The following is a 17,031-nucleotide window of genomic DNA, read 5'->3' as shown; positions in this document are numbered from 1 at the left end:
TTTGTCATACCTTTTCCATGGGTCATTCCGCTGAATTCTTTTATATTCTTCATTAGAACTTGTTCAATTACCAAATCAGTGGAAAGGCCACCCGAAAACAACATGCAGACCATTTGTAAATGCCGTGTAAAATGGTAGCATCTCCTTTACCATTGCAAGATGTAGATGCCAAATTCCTGTTCTTTCAGCTTTTAAGAATTGTTTCAGGATGTTGACCATTTGCAAATATTGCAACCAAAGTCGAGGAGTCCTGTAAAAGTTAAGTTCATCTTTGGCCTTCAGCAGTTTGGTTGCAATTTCGACAACAGCATTATGTGTAACATCCTCAACAGAAAGCTCCCCATTAAGAAGATTATTAAACAATGATCTATCTGCCTGTAAATCGTCGTTATCATCTAGGGCTTGCGTTGCTAAAATCGGGCTGAAAACTGATGAAACAATAAGATGACCACTAATCGCTCTTGCAATAGCTTTACCAGAAAGCATGTGCTTTACAGCATTTCCTGCATATACAATCTCAAGTATATCAACCAAGTCTGCTCCACTCATCAAAAAACCGATGCATCCAAGAAAACTCATGATTGTGTGCAGGCCTCCTAGTCTCAGAATGACCGTCTTCAAAGGACTATCCTGTGATTCATTGGCTATAATGCTAAGTGCTTTGTGGAAAAGAGGCTGGTCGAATGTTATAATAGGGGTCTGGCTGTATCTCTTGGCATGGTCAGGAAAAAAAAACAGTGTTGAGAGAATACACGTCTCATTTGTTGGATCCATGTTAATCATTGGCAGAAAGATGACAGATGATACACCGGGATGGTTACCTTTATGTAGTAGTTGGCATACTCCTTGCCATCCTGGAACACTGTTGCTGAGTAGATGTGAGATGTTCAATAAAATATCCAGGTTTGCAGATGGGTCACTGTACGCGATTTCCTTAATGGTATTATACTTTAAAAAACGCATCCCACTGGCCTGTGAATGATATGTTTTTATTGGGATTTGCCTCAACCTCCTCAGTTCTTCAAATTAAACCTGACGTTTCTTAATGACTGTTGAACATTTTCCAGTTGGAGTCACAGTGGAGATAATGCCCATCCCATGAAAAGTACCATGGCCATCTATTGTAATAATATTGTGACCAATATTATCAGCTGCATATTGAACGAATTTCGGAGGACTTTCAGAAGGTTCCACAAGGACAGGTATAGTATTTCCTCTTTCTGCTGCAGCTGAACGTTCAAAACAAAGAGCTGCAGAATCCCATTTGATTTACTGCTTCAACTACAAATCTCGAGCTTGTGTTGTCATGTAATTGAACTGCCAGCCCTAACTGCAACGGTGCAACTAAGACTCGTGGGCGCAGAGCTTGCATAATTGCCTGTCCAAAGAAGCTACTTTTCTCTTTCTTTTGGTTTTATCAGTAACAAAAACTGATAATAAGAGCCTTAACGAATAAGGAATATAGCTCACATTATAGTCAACATGTAGGACCTGGGGTCACCAGTTCCACAGGGGGGTAGCTTGACGCGAGTAGGTAGGCACCCGAAAGCTTAGGTGTAAAGTGACCATATAGCACACACATCCACTGAGACCGGAAACGCATGCAATGACAGACACCACACCAGGGAGTTTGAGTAAAAATCAAATAGGTCAGAGTCAGGGTAATCAACAATCCCGGTATTCATCAAAGCATTTCATTAGAAATAAACGTGGCATCTCATAAGAGCATTTCATTAGAAATAAACATGGCATTTCATTAGAGCGTGAGACATGGTATCTCATTAGAGCGTTTCATCAAGGATAAAGATGGCATTTCATCAGAGCTTTTCATCAAGGATAACCATGTCATTTAAGGACAATTAATCAACTTTAAGCATTAGCAAACAATATCCCCTGAGACAAAAATGACCAGTTCATGAGGCCAAGATCAGCGTTTCATTATGCAAGCATTAACTTCAAGGCAAGAGTCTGTCAGGCAAGAATGAACTTTCTGTCAGGCAAGAATTAACTTTCTGTCAGGCAAGAATTAACATCCCCCGCAGCCTGGGTTGCAGTAGCACACAGTATTTCATTTGGCCAACTCTCTCCGGGATTATTCCCCCGCTCCTGGGGCAAGTGGGGGCCACCAGGGCTCAATGACAGCCTTCCCCGGGGGAGGGGCGAGCTCCGGGCCTTCCTCTGGCCTTCCGCCCTCCTCCCCGGGAGTTACCTGTTTCTCCAACCTCGTGAAGGACCTGGCAGCGGGTCCCAGGCAGGGCGGGGGGCTCGCTCCTCATGGAGCCCCACCCGCCAGCAGTGCAGGCTCTCCGGTGAGCCGGGCATGAGAGGGGGCTTCGGGGGAGGCCCTGAGGTGGGCAGAGCTTCGTGGGGCCTCCGGCGGGTCTGGGGGCTGCCGGGGAGCCCCGTGCTGACAAGAGGCCGGTCCCGGGCCCTCCGAGGGCTCCTGGGGCCCGGGGACCGATGGTGATGGCCACAGTAGAGGCACGCCCGCAGCCGCCGACAGTAGTGCGGCCTGCGGGGGCGCGGCCTTGAGCACCAATCGGCAGGCGGAGGGGGCAGCGTCCAGGAGACCGCCCCCGTCACGTGATGAGGGCAACGGCTTCAGGGCCTAGCGCAGCCTACTCTTGCGTCCGGCAGCCCATTCCTTGCTTGAGGGCCGTCGCAGTGGATCACCAGCCACTGGGCACACGTTGGGGGGTCACCCCGGTCGCGACGGCGATGGCGGGGCCCCGCACCCCTGGAGATGTCGGCGGCGCCGGGCTGTGGCGGTGAGTTTGCTTCTAGCGGCCCGGCAGTGGTGGGGGGACTTCCAGGCCCGGCCCGCAGTTCAGGCGATATCGCTGGTACCCAGCGCTCCCCGAAGCCCAGCGGGGGAGCACAGAGTCTCAGGGCAGTGCAGGTTGAGGTGGGACAGGCCACACAAAAGTGCCAGTTCAGAACAGGGGTCCCAGGTGGAGTCGGAGAGCGCAGGGGTGGCACAGCGCTAATACCTGGTCGATCCCCCAGCAGTCCTGTGGGAATTTATGAGGTACTCTCCGGCGCTTGCTGGTTCCTGCACCCTTAGGAGTTGGTTTCTTGACGGAAGGGGGGGGTTGAGTTGGTGGCTGAAGGCAGGTTAGTCAGTCACTGCAGGTCGTCCCTGGGTTCCCCTCCCGCCGGGCCAGATCAGTGGGCTAGTCCAGTGTTCCTCACACAGCTTGGAAGGCAGCACCTAAGCCCTGTCACTCCCAGTGGTATAGGTCCCTGACTAGGCCCTACCGCCTAAGTCTCCTGCGTAGGTTCACCCAGGTCACCGTCGCCCCAACTGTCTAAAAAGTTTCCCTCCTTCCCTTATGTATGCCCAGGTCAGGTGACCACTCTCTAAGGCGGCAAAACCAGACCCCACCCTTGTTCTAGAAGGTTCCAGGAGCTGCCCTACTCTAACTATGGGAGAAAAAGGCGGCTGGTGTGGCAACAATGTTGTAGGGCCCCAGCCAGCTCCTGGCGACTAGGGTGCTACTAAAAAGACCACTCCGCAGTAGCAGGGGCCTGTGGCAGCCATATTGGGAGAAGAGAGCACCTGCACCTTTGCATTGATTAGCAATGGGAAGGCGCTCGGAGACCTAAGGTCAACTAAAAGAGGGTGGAAAAAATGAGGCAAGGGCAAAAACACAGGGAAAGACCACCCTAGGGCTGACAGGTCTAACACAACACTACTCACGTTTTCAATGGGTGGATATGTTTCTGGTTCTACAGGGATGTCTTTAATATCATTTCTTATTATTTCAGCAGCTGCCATAAGGAGATTGTTTCGATCCTCTTCAACATCTTCATGGCTATGACTGTGGTACTCTTGCAATACATGAGCAGCTGTACTTTTAAAAGTAACGACATCAGCAGTCCCAGCAACTGTTCCTATGAAGATTTCATCTTCAAAATGCCCTTTGAGTTTTTGTTTCATATACTTCGAACTGTATGGTTCGCTATTTTCTGGCAGTAATTCTCGCATTTTATTAACAAGTTCTTTAACAGTAGTTTGTTCTTCATCATTTGCCTCCATGTATTTAACTACTTGAAGAAAAGTTTCCTGGCAAACTGAGTCCTCTGGTCGACCTGAAGATATTGGAGGGTTATCAGTGAACTGCCCTGGAATGAATTTCCCAGTTTATAGTTCTCTTACGTTTGTCTGCCCATTCATCATTGCGTTCGTTGCATTTTTTGTAAAACTGATGATTTGAATTCAACTGTTCGTGCATTAAACCACGCATTTGTTTTCCTCTCCCTGAAGTATAAACTTAACTCAGTACCAAAGAAAAAACTATTTTTTCTAAAAACAAACGGGGTTTCACATGACCGTAGAACACGAGAAGTTGTGGGATCTGATTCTTTCTCCTGGAACGGAGTTTTCAAGTTAACAAAACGCGCTCTACATTTCTTGTGAACTTTCTGCCCAACACAAACGTGAGACTTAGATATTTTTCTCTCCTTGCATGTTTTTTGAATTCCAGTCACTCCTCTTTCAGTGAGTACAGATACATCGTCATCTTCTTGAAACACCACATCACAAATGAAACACTTTTCTACGTCCATTTTCACTGTATCTCCCAGCAACTCGCAAGAACCTGTAACACAAAAATGAAACATTTTTGATTAACAACAAAACAAACAATAACAACAAAGTAACAAAACAAAACACAAACAATAGCAAACTTTTTATTTCAAAAATGTATTGTAATATTTACGTTCCTTCACACTTTGTCATATAAGTCAACGAAACAATTATACAAACTTTGTCTATCTGACATATTCCGTGATTATTTGATATTATGGTCATCAGAAACAATTTTTGATGTTATTTTTGACTTTCCCATCCCTAAAAACATATAAAATGATACCACACATGGGCATATAAACAGTTATACCCTATATCTCAAAAATTGTGCAGCCATTTTGAAAAATCCGCCATATTGGATTAACGTGTCATGATAGAGAGGTAGACTTTTCACCATCGTTTTCTACGGAAAAATTTCAATAACAATCCACTCACAGAAATTGTATTGCAATTAGTTCTAGGTTCCACAACAAATTGACTAGTCTACCACTTTGCCGCAGAAAACTGCGGCGAGGAGGCCCATAATTGCAAGGCGGTGTTAAGCCAAGCAAAGTGCTGCCTTGTAAATATGGAGCCAGGCATTGCGCCACAGAAGCATCGGAAAAAGTGACACTCCGGTGGCTCAATGCCATTGTAAATATGCCCCTAAATCTATTTTAAAGCTGTATTAGGTGGCTTACATTAGTCACAGTGAATGGAAAAGCTAGGTACAGGTCGCAAAAAGATTCCAGAGATTTGTGGGAAATTCATTGAAAGGCATCACTATGGGAAACAATTAAGCAACAGGGCATAGCAAAATAAAGTTGAGTTCAAATAAATGTAACCTTTCCATTTTTATTTATAAGCTTTATAAGTTAAAGACCAGAACTAAAAAAGGGCAGCAGAGCTCTGACAAAACAAAACAAAGCATGTATTATAGACAGCGCCATGCCTCCATGTGAGGCTGCATCAAAGCAGGGTTAAAGTCACCCCTGTACAGAAACGTTTATAGAGTTCTCAAACTTATAAATCATTTCATTTATTTCTTTCAGTTGCATCTGGTACTGCTACATTTATGAAGTGGCATGTTCCAGAATGCAAGGAAATAACAGCAGGCTGCACTACTTACACCTGGTATAAAGATGCACCAATTCACAGTTTGTTTTGGACACCTTATGTATTGCTACAAAGACAATATACATCCCAAGCACAGCTCATGGGACTATAAGACTCTCTCTAGAGCCTTATACTTGAAAGAAAACATGCTACAATTTACAATTACTAGTGTAACATTCAAGTAGCAGTTCTGTGTCACTCAAAATGACATATGTATGATGTAGAGATGCAACATGTAAAGACAATGCAAACATAAAAATGGCATACATGGGAAAGTTAGTAGCAAGAAAACTTTCAACCAAAGCTCTTCTGGCACCAAGCAAGTGGAACAAGTCATCATAACCCTACCCAGAAGAGCTCTCTTGTCTCTTCCATCCAAGTATCTATCAATTCATCCATTTATCCTTCCACCCATCTGCTAATATCCACCATTTCACCTTTACATTCTGTCATCCATTCATTCTTTCAATTGTCACTCAATCTTTCACCATTCTGTCTGTCCATCCATCCTTGTGCCCATCCCTATCCATCTCCAAACCTATCTATCCATCAATCCATCCATCATTTCACTCATCAATTCGTACAACCTTTTACTCATGCATCCAGCCATTCTTTCAATCATCCATCCGTCCTATTGCTCATCCATCCATCCACACTTTCACTCCACCCTTTCCCTAATGCATCCATCCATTTACACATTCACCCATCCACCCATCGTTTCACCTGCTCATCCATCCATCCATTCACTCAGCTGTTCATCTATTCACCAGTTCACTGATCCTGCAATCCTTTCTTCCTTCCCTCCATCCTTCCTCTCTCTCATCTATCTATTCTTTCACTCATCCACCCTTACATTGATTCTTTTACTCATCCACCATCCTTTTACTCATCGATCCATCCATTCGCTCATCCATCCATCTGCCCTTTTACTTCATTCATTCACACTTTTACTCATCCATCCATCCCCCCTTTCGCTCTTCCATCAATACTTTCACTCAGTCAGCCATGCTTTAACTAATCCATCCACCCTTTCACCCATCCATCCATCACCTCAGCCAACCATTTCCACCTTCACTCATGCATCCTTTTATTCATTCATCCATCCATCCATTTTCTAACCATCCATCCGTCCACTCTTTCACTCATCCATCCATGCACCCTTTTACTCATCCATTCATCATTCCATCCATCCACCCTCCCTTTTACTCATTCATACATTCTTTCACTCATAAAACTTTACATTCATCCTTTTACTCATCTGTCCATCCATTCATCCTTTCACTCATTCATCCATCAACACATCTATCGTTTCACTCATCTATCCTTTTACACATCCATCCACCCTTCCATTCAGCCAGGAGATTATGAGTCATGCATGATGCACAGTGGCAGGACGTGAGGTGACTCTGACATGGCATCGCGGTTCCTTTTCTCCAGTGTGATATAGAACAAACTCATTTTGTTAACAAAAGGTCCTAGCTTAATTTCTAGTTAGGAGACAATGTTTTGACATAGACTTCAATGAGACCTATGTGAGTTCCTCCTGTGTCCAGCCGGACAGAGGAGCATTTAATCTTAAATGGTCAAAGAATTGTAAGTGAGAAATGAGAAGGCTGATGAAACAGGGGCACAGTCCTGTACCGAGTTTTCAACAGAGAGAGGAAAGAGAAAAGCCAGGAAATGAGAGGCAATTACAAATTGGTAACAGGCAAACAAGTTTTGGAGCGATCGAGGGGGCTTACAATACAATCAGTGACTTTAAGTAAGCTCTAGCCAATAGTATCCACGGTGCATTTAAACAATTGCCATAATGTGGAACTATTATCAAGTCGACGTAACGTTTCGATCCCTAGCTCCTAGTATAAAGGGATCATCATCAGGACTAAGGGATTTGTCAACAAAGTAATGCCTGGTAGAATTATAACGCCTAGGGGAGGGGTTTTTTGGAATGGAAAGGTAGATGTGTCTTCAAGAGGGCGGGATCCTTCTTTTTCACGGGCGATGCTGCTTGTGAAGTCAGCCGCGTTGTGAAATCGTGCAATTGGGAAGGCGCTATGGAATCGAAGGATAATGAGAGCGTCTAGGATTTGAAGCAGGGTTGCAGCCAATGGTGCTGTGCGTAGTCTATTGGGTGCGTGAGTGAGATCAGGTACGCCACACGCGTCTGTTTGAAAGTGGCGAGGCGTGTCAGTGTCCGAAATTCATCCGGCAGCTGTTTATGCTGTCCGTATTCTTCGGGGCGCGTGGTTTTAAAAAAGTGAAACCAGCGCACGCGTCTAGGATGAGGCGCGTCTGTGTCCGAAAATCAACCGGCAGCTGCAATGGCTGTCCAAGTCATGCTAGTCAAGGTCTTGTGGCCACAATGGGGAGTCCAAACCAGTCTTTCACTCATCCATCCATGCACCCTTTTACTCATCCATTCATCATTCCATCCATCCACCCTCCCTTTTACTCATTCATACATTCTTTCACTCATAAAACTTTACATTCATCCTTTTACTCATCTGTCCATCCATTCATCCTTTCACTCATTCATCCATCAACTCATCTATCGTTTCACTCATCTATCCTTTTACACATCCATCCACCCTTCCATTCAGCCAGGAGTTTATGAGTCATGCATGATGCACAGTGGCAGGACGTGAGGTGACTCTGACATGGCATCGCGGTTCCTTTTCTCCAGTGTGATATAGAACAAACTCAGCACAAAGTATTTGGAGCACTTTACACAAGTACCAATACTACTACAAAGGGCAATTAGTATTTTTTTTAGGTATACGAAGGTTTAATGATTTTCCCAGAATTTCAGAATTTAGACCCAATGCCAGGACTTGTACCTGGTTTCCTACTTCCATTAAACTACTCCATGTGGTGTGAGGCCCATGGGAGGGAGTTTCATCCCCTGGGCTTCACAGCAATAGTGTATCACTGAAGCCAAATAGTACTGGAAAATGGCTTGGATGCCCAGGGAAGGGGCCCCATACCTGGACCTTTCAGCCTGATGCAGGGTTTCAAGGCCCACAAGAGTGAACTTTGCTAAACACAGCCCTGCTATGTCAGTATTTTTGGCTGCTGCCTCCTTCCCCAGCCCACCTCCCCTTACCGGATAATGTCCATCTGGTCCTTGAAACAAAGAGGCCCTTCTGTTGCCAGGCAACGCAAAACAGTAAACAGGACAATCTGCATGAAACATTCCAAGAAAAAAGTGCATCACATTTGGGTTCAGCATGTCGAATTTATTGTAGCTCCATCTGGGGGTAGAGTTAAATGGAGGGTCAAAAAATTATAATTTCCATGTTAGCTCCCTTAGATGTATGTGCTGTCTGGTACAGAACAATGCCTTTGTTGACAAATAAAAAGTGGTATTAAAGTAGCATTTTACTCAGTGCCTTGCTTGATTTGGTCTAAGTATGTTACATTGTTTTTGAGAAATTAGCATTACAAAAACAGGGCCTGGCCTTATGATATACTCATCCTTTTAAAACCTCCAAATGAGTTAGGAAATCCATAAGATATCAATATTCAGTTTGATTGGAAAACATCCACCAGGAGGTCCTGAAACACATCCTAGAGTCTCTTTAGGGAGCCCTTCCAAATAAGGTTGTTGTAAACAGATGTCACTAGGTCATGCATGTCATCTATTCCAGGAAATAGGTTGGTGAGATACTGAACAATAATTGGAAAGTCTAAAAGTATCACAGAGATCATTGGGTGGTTTGCGTGGGTCACCAGAGAGAACAGACCTCAAGAGTGATTCTTCATGTGTGGTTCTAACTTAAATGATCCTAAAATATTATAGGAAACATTAATTAACCCACATATTTTATCTCAACCTTTTATACTTATGACTATGACCATACTTACATTTGACAGCCATGAAAGTTGATGAAAGAATGTAAGATTCATGGTGCTGGAAGCATTGAGGAATAACTGTGTGCACCTTCTAGTCTCCTCTTAGTACACATTACCATACCATGGGTGTCCTGTGTCCTTCATGCTTGTCCACACTCATTGTTGTTTCTCTTTTTTTCATTGCATTTTCCATTGTCTTACAGTCACCGCGCTCTGTCTGCAGCGACAGTTGTCCTCCTGGTCACCGAAAGGCTGCAATAGAAGGAAAGCCCAAGTGCTGCTTTGATTGTGTGCCCTGTTCACATGGAGAAATCAGCAATGGCACAGGTGGGGATACTTCTAGACATGCATCATTCAATGTCCTCTCGACTTTAATCAGACTATCAATGTCTAAGTACTTGTGTGCTAACCCCTACTGGACACCGATGGGACGACAAACATTTAGACATGATTTGGAGAAGGGTATTCTGCAAATTGTGAATTATATGAGTATGTTTTATCACTTAACCTCTACAGGAATCCTTTGATTGACTTTAAAGGTTTGATAGGTTCCTAAATACTTAACAAAAGTGTATGAAGAGGACAATTTGTTGAATATATTCAGATTAATACGGTAATGGGTGATCCCCATTTTTGATAAACAATTTGGCATGCCTTCAAGATGTTTGTGCAATTTGGGCTAGAAAGTCATAAAGTGAAGAAAAGATGAAACGGTTTAAGGAAGCACATCTCAGCTGTAAAAATGATTCAGGTAGAATGATCATACAGGAAAATAAGAGTCTTAAGGATTTAGACATTGTATTTTGGAAATGTTTAAGCATAGCGACATAAACCAAATGAGTTAAGCTAGTGCAAAACTAGATAGTAGAAATATTAGATCCAAAGAGAGGAAAGTATCAGGCCCTTTCAAGGGAAATATTCAGGATTTTCCTTCACTTCTTCCCAGATATTTGTAGTAAAAGACCCTGAATCAAAGAAAATCATTATCTTTCTGATGGATGTAGGCTTTTGTGGTTAGAATTTACTTATTATATATTTTATAAGCTTCATTTAAAGGTTCTAGGGAAGTAGGTTGCCACATAACCAGGATTCTAACTGAATTTTCACCCTTACTGTCTCTTTCCTAGCAAAATCGGACACAGTTCATAACGTCTGTAAAATACTCAAAAATGTTGATTATATTTAGGCTTTCCTGTTTTCAGTTTCTATTTTTGGTAAATTCTGGTGGAGTTTTTTCAGTGTTTTCAAGTGATTTCAAAACCTTAAAAAAACAGTGGTCATCCGTGGTTACACATTTTCGCGCCATTAAAAACAACAGAAACAGTGTTTTTCCGGTTTTTATGGAAAGTTTTGCTTTTATTATTGCTTGCTTTCTGCACTGATTGTGCATGGTATATAGACAGTGTACGTACAGTGTATATGAGGTCCAAATACATTTTTGCAAATCAAACTTATTGCAGTACACCATACAATACTTCTTACGTGAGAATTTGGTCATGTGCGCTCGCTCTTTCATTTTCATGTAAACCTTTTTCTGGGAAAAGGCCCTCTCAACATTGACACGAGACAGGCAACGCCAAAACAGCCAGTACACAGTTTGCTATCTCTGGCCACTGACATAGCTTTCCTGGCCAATACTGGTGCCCTTGAAAATTGCAATTCTCTGGGCAGGTTTTGCAACATTTGTGTTGAACTGGGCACTTATGCCCTCCGAGTTATTGAAGCAGTCAAAAATGAAGCAGCACTTTTGAAACTACGTAGACAATTCCCCTTGATGGAAGGGATATCCAACTTGTAAGAGTACCACAGTGAGGTTTCATTGACTTCAAATGCCATGGTTGGTGAAGGGACATATCTATGCATCATTGCAAGCCATTTCTCATACATTGTAGAATAAAAGTTCCTGAATTGCTCTTCAACATTGCTTTGCTTACCAAGTGGCAAGCACTCTAACATGGAACATGTTGCATTTCCAAAGTCACTAAGCGTGTCACCTAGCCTACTCTCAAGGACTTTTTGGTGGGGTTTAATCAGTTATTATAGGTTTAAACCTAAAACCAGACAGCCTAATTATATTGAACCATAATTGAACTACACATTCCCAATAAGAATTGTGGTATGCAGAAATTGTAAAGTTATTCATCAATTTATCTTTACTGATCAGAGTTGATCAAGTATAATATCCAGGTAAAGTTTCTCTTTTGGAAGCATTTGATTTTGCAGAAATGTTTGCAGTTCTTTTGAACATGGTCCTGCTAAATTCTGAGAAGACAAATGACCAGATAAACTGGGACATTTTTTACTCAAGGAATTCTGACAAGCTCTGTTCTTTCCATTTCATCAGCCTATTGCTTCTTGTGTGTACTGTAAAATGCTTTAAGTTAATCAGTGATGGAAGGTCTAGAGTTATCTTAAAGGGTATGCATGCTTGCATCAGCAGTTACTGACCTCACCAGTCAATCTCTAAGACCACTCATTAACAGTCAAGGCATCTCTCTTCCCAAAAACGTTTCATTGCTCCAGCAAACCTATAGAGATCCTGCAGCTGCTGAAGGAGACTACCCCAGCCAGGCAAGCTTTAAAAACGATCACCAAATACCATGAGAAGATGAAGGCTAACATCCTTCTGCAAGAACAAAAATCATTTTCCAGGCTGCAGGACAACACTGAGAGAGTAACCTTTCAATTGTTGTTGACATTCTTCTGGTCACTGACATTGGTGGCAACAGATATAAACTCATGTAGATCTAAGTGCCTCACTAAAACTATGCTCCCTCCCCCAACATCTACACTGCCACTGACAATATTCAGTCTCCATCCCAAGCCCATTGTAGTACTCCCAAAGAAAAGGTGAATGATGCACAATTCTGCAATTAAGGCTCTGCTGCAAGTCACATTCAATGAGGGAGGGTGGCATCACCCGAATCCAACCTGGAGGTCAACAATGTACCCCTTGGCAACTATCTGGGGATAAAATGTTTGCTCATCTCAACCAACACCAGCCAAGGTCACCTGAAAGTCTGACTCTCTAATGAGTTGCCCCACAACTAAGCGTCACTACACCAATGTTATGGATTTAAGCCATGATTTCGATGGCTTTACTTTCAAAACACATATTTTAAAAGACAAAGGGCCTGATTTAGATCTCGGCAGATGGTTTACAGTGACAGCTATCCTGTCCGCTGAAATATATATCCCATAGGATATAATGGGATTCATATTTCGGCGGATGAGATGTTGTGATGGAGTCACCCGTCCACCAAGATCTAAATCAGGCCCAAAATATGCGTGACCTCAACAACTCTTGTGGTGGAAAGTGGAGGCTTTGCTGCCACATTCATATATGGGGAGAGGAGTTGGCCTAACGGCTAGGTCGGTTGACCTCAAATCTGGGGAACTGGGTTCGAGTCTCAGCAATGACACTGAACATCCTATGATTCTGGGCAAATCACTTAATCTCCCGTACCTAACAAAAATGAATATGTCCTCTTGCAGTGCTATGTGAAGTGCTCTGATACCCAATACCTTTGGATCAAGTTCGCGCTATAAAAAACTCTGTTAAAAAAATAAATATATATATATATATATTTCCAAAACTGCCAAACAATGCAGTTTCTCAACAAAGGCAAAGTCCTACATCCCAGAAACCTCCCCCCCACCAACCCAAAGAGAGTCCTCTATGCGGTCATATATGGCATCAAAAGACTAATCAAAACCCCATCATCTCCTCTGACACAGATCTCTCATATTTAATCTCATCCAGATCAGCTTGAAGGAGCTAGGGTCAAGCATTCCACCAAACATGCCGATTAAAATTATGATTTCCAGCCAGTCTTACCAACACAGAGAATCATCTCACAGAAGCATTGGCCTTTATTCTTGTAAAAACGTTTTATATTAATGTATATTATGTCCCATGCCAACAGGGTGCAGTTTGTAATTCAGTCAAAGGTATTTTAAATTCATTTTGCAATTTTTTTTTATTTGATATGGGGACTTTCACAGCCATAGAAACTCATTAGAATCAGATCTTGCCTGTTTTCCCCAGTCCTGAACTGCAAAAAAACAGCACTTTTTGCCTGCTTCCAGCTCTAAGACATCTCTGCAAACAGCCTTCCTATAGCTTTAGCTGAGATTGCTTTAAAAAGTAGGTGTTTTATAGTGACCCAGGTAGTGAAGCATTCATGAAATCATAGAATAAATCAAGCAGCTGCCCTTAGCCCGACGTGGGATCGGTCATCACTTCTTAAGTTCTTGCAAATCATGTGTGCAGTTCTTCTAAAATGTATTTGTCATTAATCTTGCAAAAACAGTTTTTTTTTCAATATGTCATAAAGTAGTGATTCCACTGTCCTCTGCCACATGCTTTAATTTGTGTGCATTTTGGACTATTAATCCCTTTGAACATATTTGAGATCATGTTGTAAAATCAGAATTTTTACACATTGTCATCCCTGTGCCTTCTCCTTAAATCTCTTGGCATGTCTGACCATTGGGAAATTAGGGGTATATGTACAACAGAATGACGGAGCGTTGCGTTAAGAAAAACATGCTAACACCACCGAATTTACAAAGATGCTGTACACCCCTGCATTTCCCCTAGCGCTAAATTCAGCTGCCTAGGTCCAATGCAGGCACCCTTGCACCATAGTGCAAAGGTGCCTGCGTAGGGGGGAGTGATTGTTCATGTGCAGGAAGGTGTCCCTTCCTGCATATAAACAATCACAAATGGTGATTTGTAATTCCTATGTATGCTGCATTGTGCAGTACACATAGAAGTTGCAAATCCTATTTTTTTAATGATTGTTTATGTGCAGGAAGGGACACCCTCCTGCAAATAAACAATCATTCATTGTGTTTGGATGTTTCTATGTGTGCTGCACAATGTAGCACACATAGAAACAACAAAAACGAGGAGAAGTTCAGCATTTCTCCTGATTTCATCATGTCAAGACCAGGTTTTCCCTGGTCTTAATTTTGACGGTGCCCTATATTTATGCGACCCTTGTAAATATGGGGCAGTGTCAAAATCAATGGGTGTTGCAGTGGAACGCCCACCACAACAGCCATTGCCCACCCCTTTCATTCTAAGTACAGCGTAAAAGGGTGCCTTATTTACAAGGTGGCGTTATGCCCCTTTATTTACAAGGCTTAACGCTGCCTTGTAAATAAGACAAAGCCCCTATCGTGACATTCTTATGGTGATAGGGACTTGTAAATATGCCCCATAATATACTAGTTTGTTGCCTGTATTCTTCTAGTCCTTCCTGAAAGACACTGCCCTGCTATCATTCTGTAACGTGCAGCCAAAGCTCTTTAGATGAGGTGGCTTGTGCCCAACGGAGATGGTGGCTTAGGAGCAGAGCTCCAAACGAGAACAGCTTCACGGATGACATAAGCTCAACCAGAGGAACATCTCACTCAGAAGACACGGGGGCCGTAGTCGATATGACATCCAAAGCTCAGGTGGCATGTAGCAAATCTGCATATTTTATATGACAGGATGTTTAACTGATGAGACGAGTTCTGACGCTGTCTGAAGAGGAACAAAATGGCGTCCGCCATGGTAGGATTGCATATTCTATGGCTAGGCGGACTAAAATCTGACTCGGCAGGGCATCAAGAGAATCTTCGGCATATCATTTTTGAGCTTTGGCACTGCATGTAAGATGACACCTGTTTCATAATCAGAGGCCTAATTTCTTCTGCCTGCCTTTGTCACACAGTGGAACAGGTCTGGGCAATTCTTGGCAATTTTCCATTCGCCGCAGAGCAAGATAGTTTCCTCTACAGCTCACTATCTTCACAAATATACTGTGCCACGAATCTCCACAAAATCCTCTACGTAATACCGCTTTGCCCCTCATACAGGCCTTACATACAGCACTGCTTTATTAAGTTTTACATGGCGGCGCCTTCTCCGACAATGCCCATATCCCTGCACGAATGAGTTTATGAGTCCTGTTTCATGAACACTATTAAAAAACCACGCAGACTAAAATTCAAGCAGGCAAGGACCCCAGAGTAGGTTCGGCAGAGTATTTAGCCTTTTAGCACCGCCTGTAAGATGCAGGCGACTTCCAAACTAAAGCCCTAATTTCATTTATTTCAAAGTGACACAGCACCAGGAGGGCCTCTAATCACCTCAGAACAAAGATTTTGCATTTGCTGCTGGCTGTATTTATATGTATACTGTGCTGCATAGCTCCTCGACATCTTCTGCCTCATACCTCAGGGACCTCACAGTAGCCCTAAAAAAGGCACTGATTGTATTGAGCTCTACACAGTGGCGCCTTCTCCTCAAGGTCCTGTGGTCACTTAAGGTGGGTTTGGTGAACCCTTACATTCTTCTTCTTGCCATTATGGATCAGCAGCTGATGGGAGAGGGATAATACAAGATGCCAGGAGGTGCTCACATTCTAGTGTAGGGCCATCAATAGGCCCAACTAATGTGGTTGGTGACGTGTCCCTGCAAGAACCTTATGCATCCCAAAAGTAATACTTCATCAAACTGCAAACAACTGTATATTAATAATGGCGGACATGAAAGAGAAGGAAGCCGGAGCAGACAACAGAGGCTCCAAAGATCAGAGAGATGGAAAGCCTGGTCAGAAGCATACCAAACAGGATCCGCACTCATTGGAATCCCCAATTAAAGGGAAACAGGACCTATCTAATAACATTAAAACTATCTTATTAAAGCTCATTGCTTTGCAGGATTTAACACAATCTACCAAAGTTAATACAGAAAACTTACAGACTGAAATTAATGGCCTCGGACAGGATGTGTAAGATCTTGCCAACTGTATGGGAGAAGCAGAATCAAGAATCAGCAAAGTTGTAGACAACCAGGACTTTCATGAAGAAATTAGACCTACTGACACAGAAAGTGATCTCTCTGGAGAAGGAAATCTCTGCCCTAGAAGTCAGAAATAGAAGTGAGGCGTAACCTGAGAATTTGTGTACTACCAGAAAGCATGGCGAGCACTGAAAAGTCCTTTTGGAATCTTGGCTTTCACGTGTACTTGAATTGTCATATGATTATTGCTTCAAGATTGAAAGCACACAGAGGATCCCAACACGCATATAGCCCAATTGCCTTGGAGCTCTTATTTTTCATCCACTTTGTTAACAACACACAGAAATGATTCCGAACCGGCTGAAACAAATTAAAACTTTCAACTGAAAAGGCCACAGAGTGGGCAACTCTCAAGATTACCCCAAGCCCACAGTAGAGCGAAGGAAAACATTTCTTGAATTGCGCTCTGAGATCAGGTCCCTGAACATCACCTTTTCTTTTACAAGCCCTGCAAAGATGAGGATCACCTTCGAAAGCCCCACAGATCTTTGATGGACCAAAAGACCTAGAAAACTTTGTGAGCCAAATATTAGTCTCCTAAAATTTTTTACCTTGCAGTCTGTCCCTTTCTTGCCAGTCAATTACAGAACCTGGATGATATCCTTTTGAATAAGTGCCTTATTTGCTTTTCTTC

The 17,031-nt window shown here is 43.0% G+C and overlaps 1 protein-coding gene across 1 annotated transcript in view; it reads left to right on the top strand.

The window, feature by feature from the left end:
- Positions 1-17,031, top strand: part of LOC146808538 (vomeronasal type-2 receptor 26-like) — a 100,867-nt gene that overhangs the window by 14,720 nt on the left and 69,116 nt on the right. The window contains exon 3 of the mRNA XM_085623988.1: positions 9,742-9,865. Coding sequence (XP_085480114.1) covers positions 9,742-9,865 — 124 coding nt within the window. The remainder of the gene's footprint in view (positions 1-9,741; positions 9,866-17,031) is intronic.

This window comes from Triturus cristatus, chromosome 8 (assembly GCF_964204655.1).
Source record: "Triturus cristatus chromosome 8, aTriCri1.1, whole genome shotgun sequence".
NCBI classification, from domain to species: Eukaryota; Metazoa; Chordata; class Amphibia; order Caudata; family Salamandridae; genus Triturus; species Triturus cristatus.
This window is presented reverse-complemented; position numbering and strand designations above follow the sequence as displayed.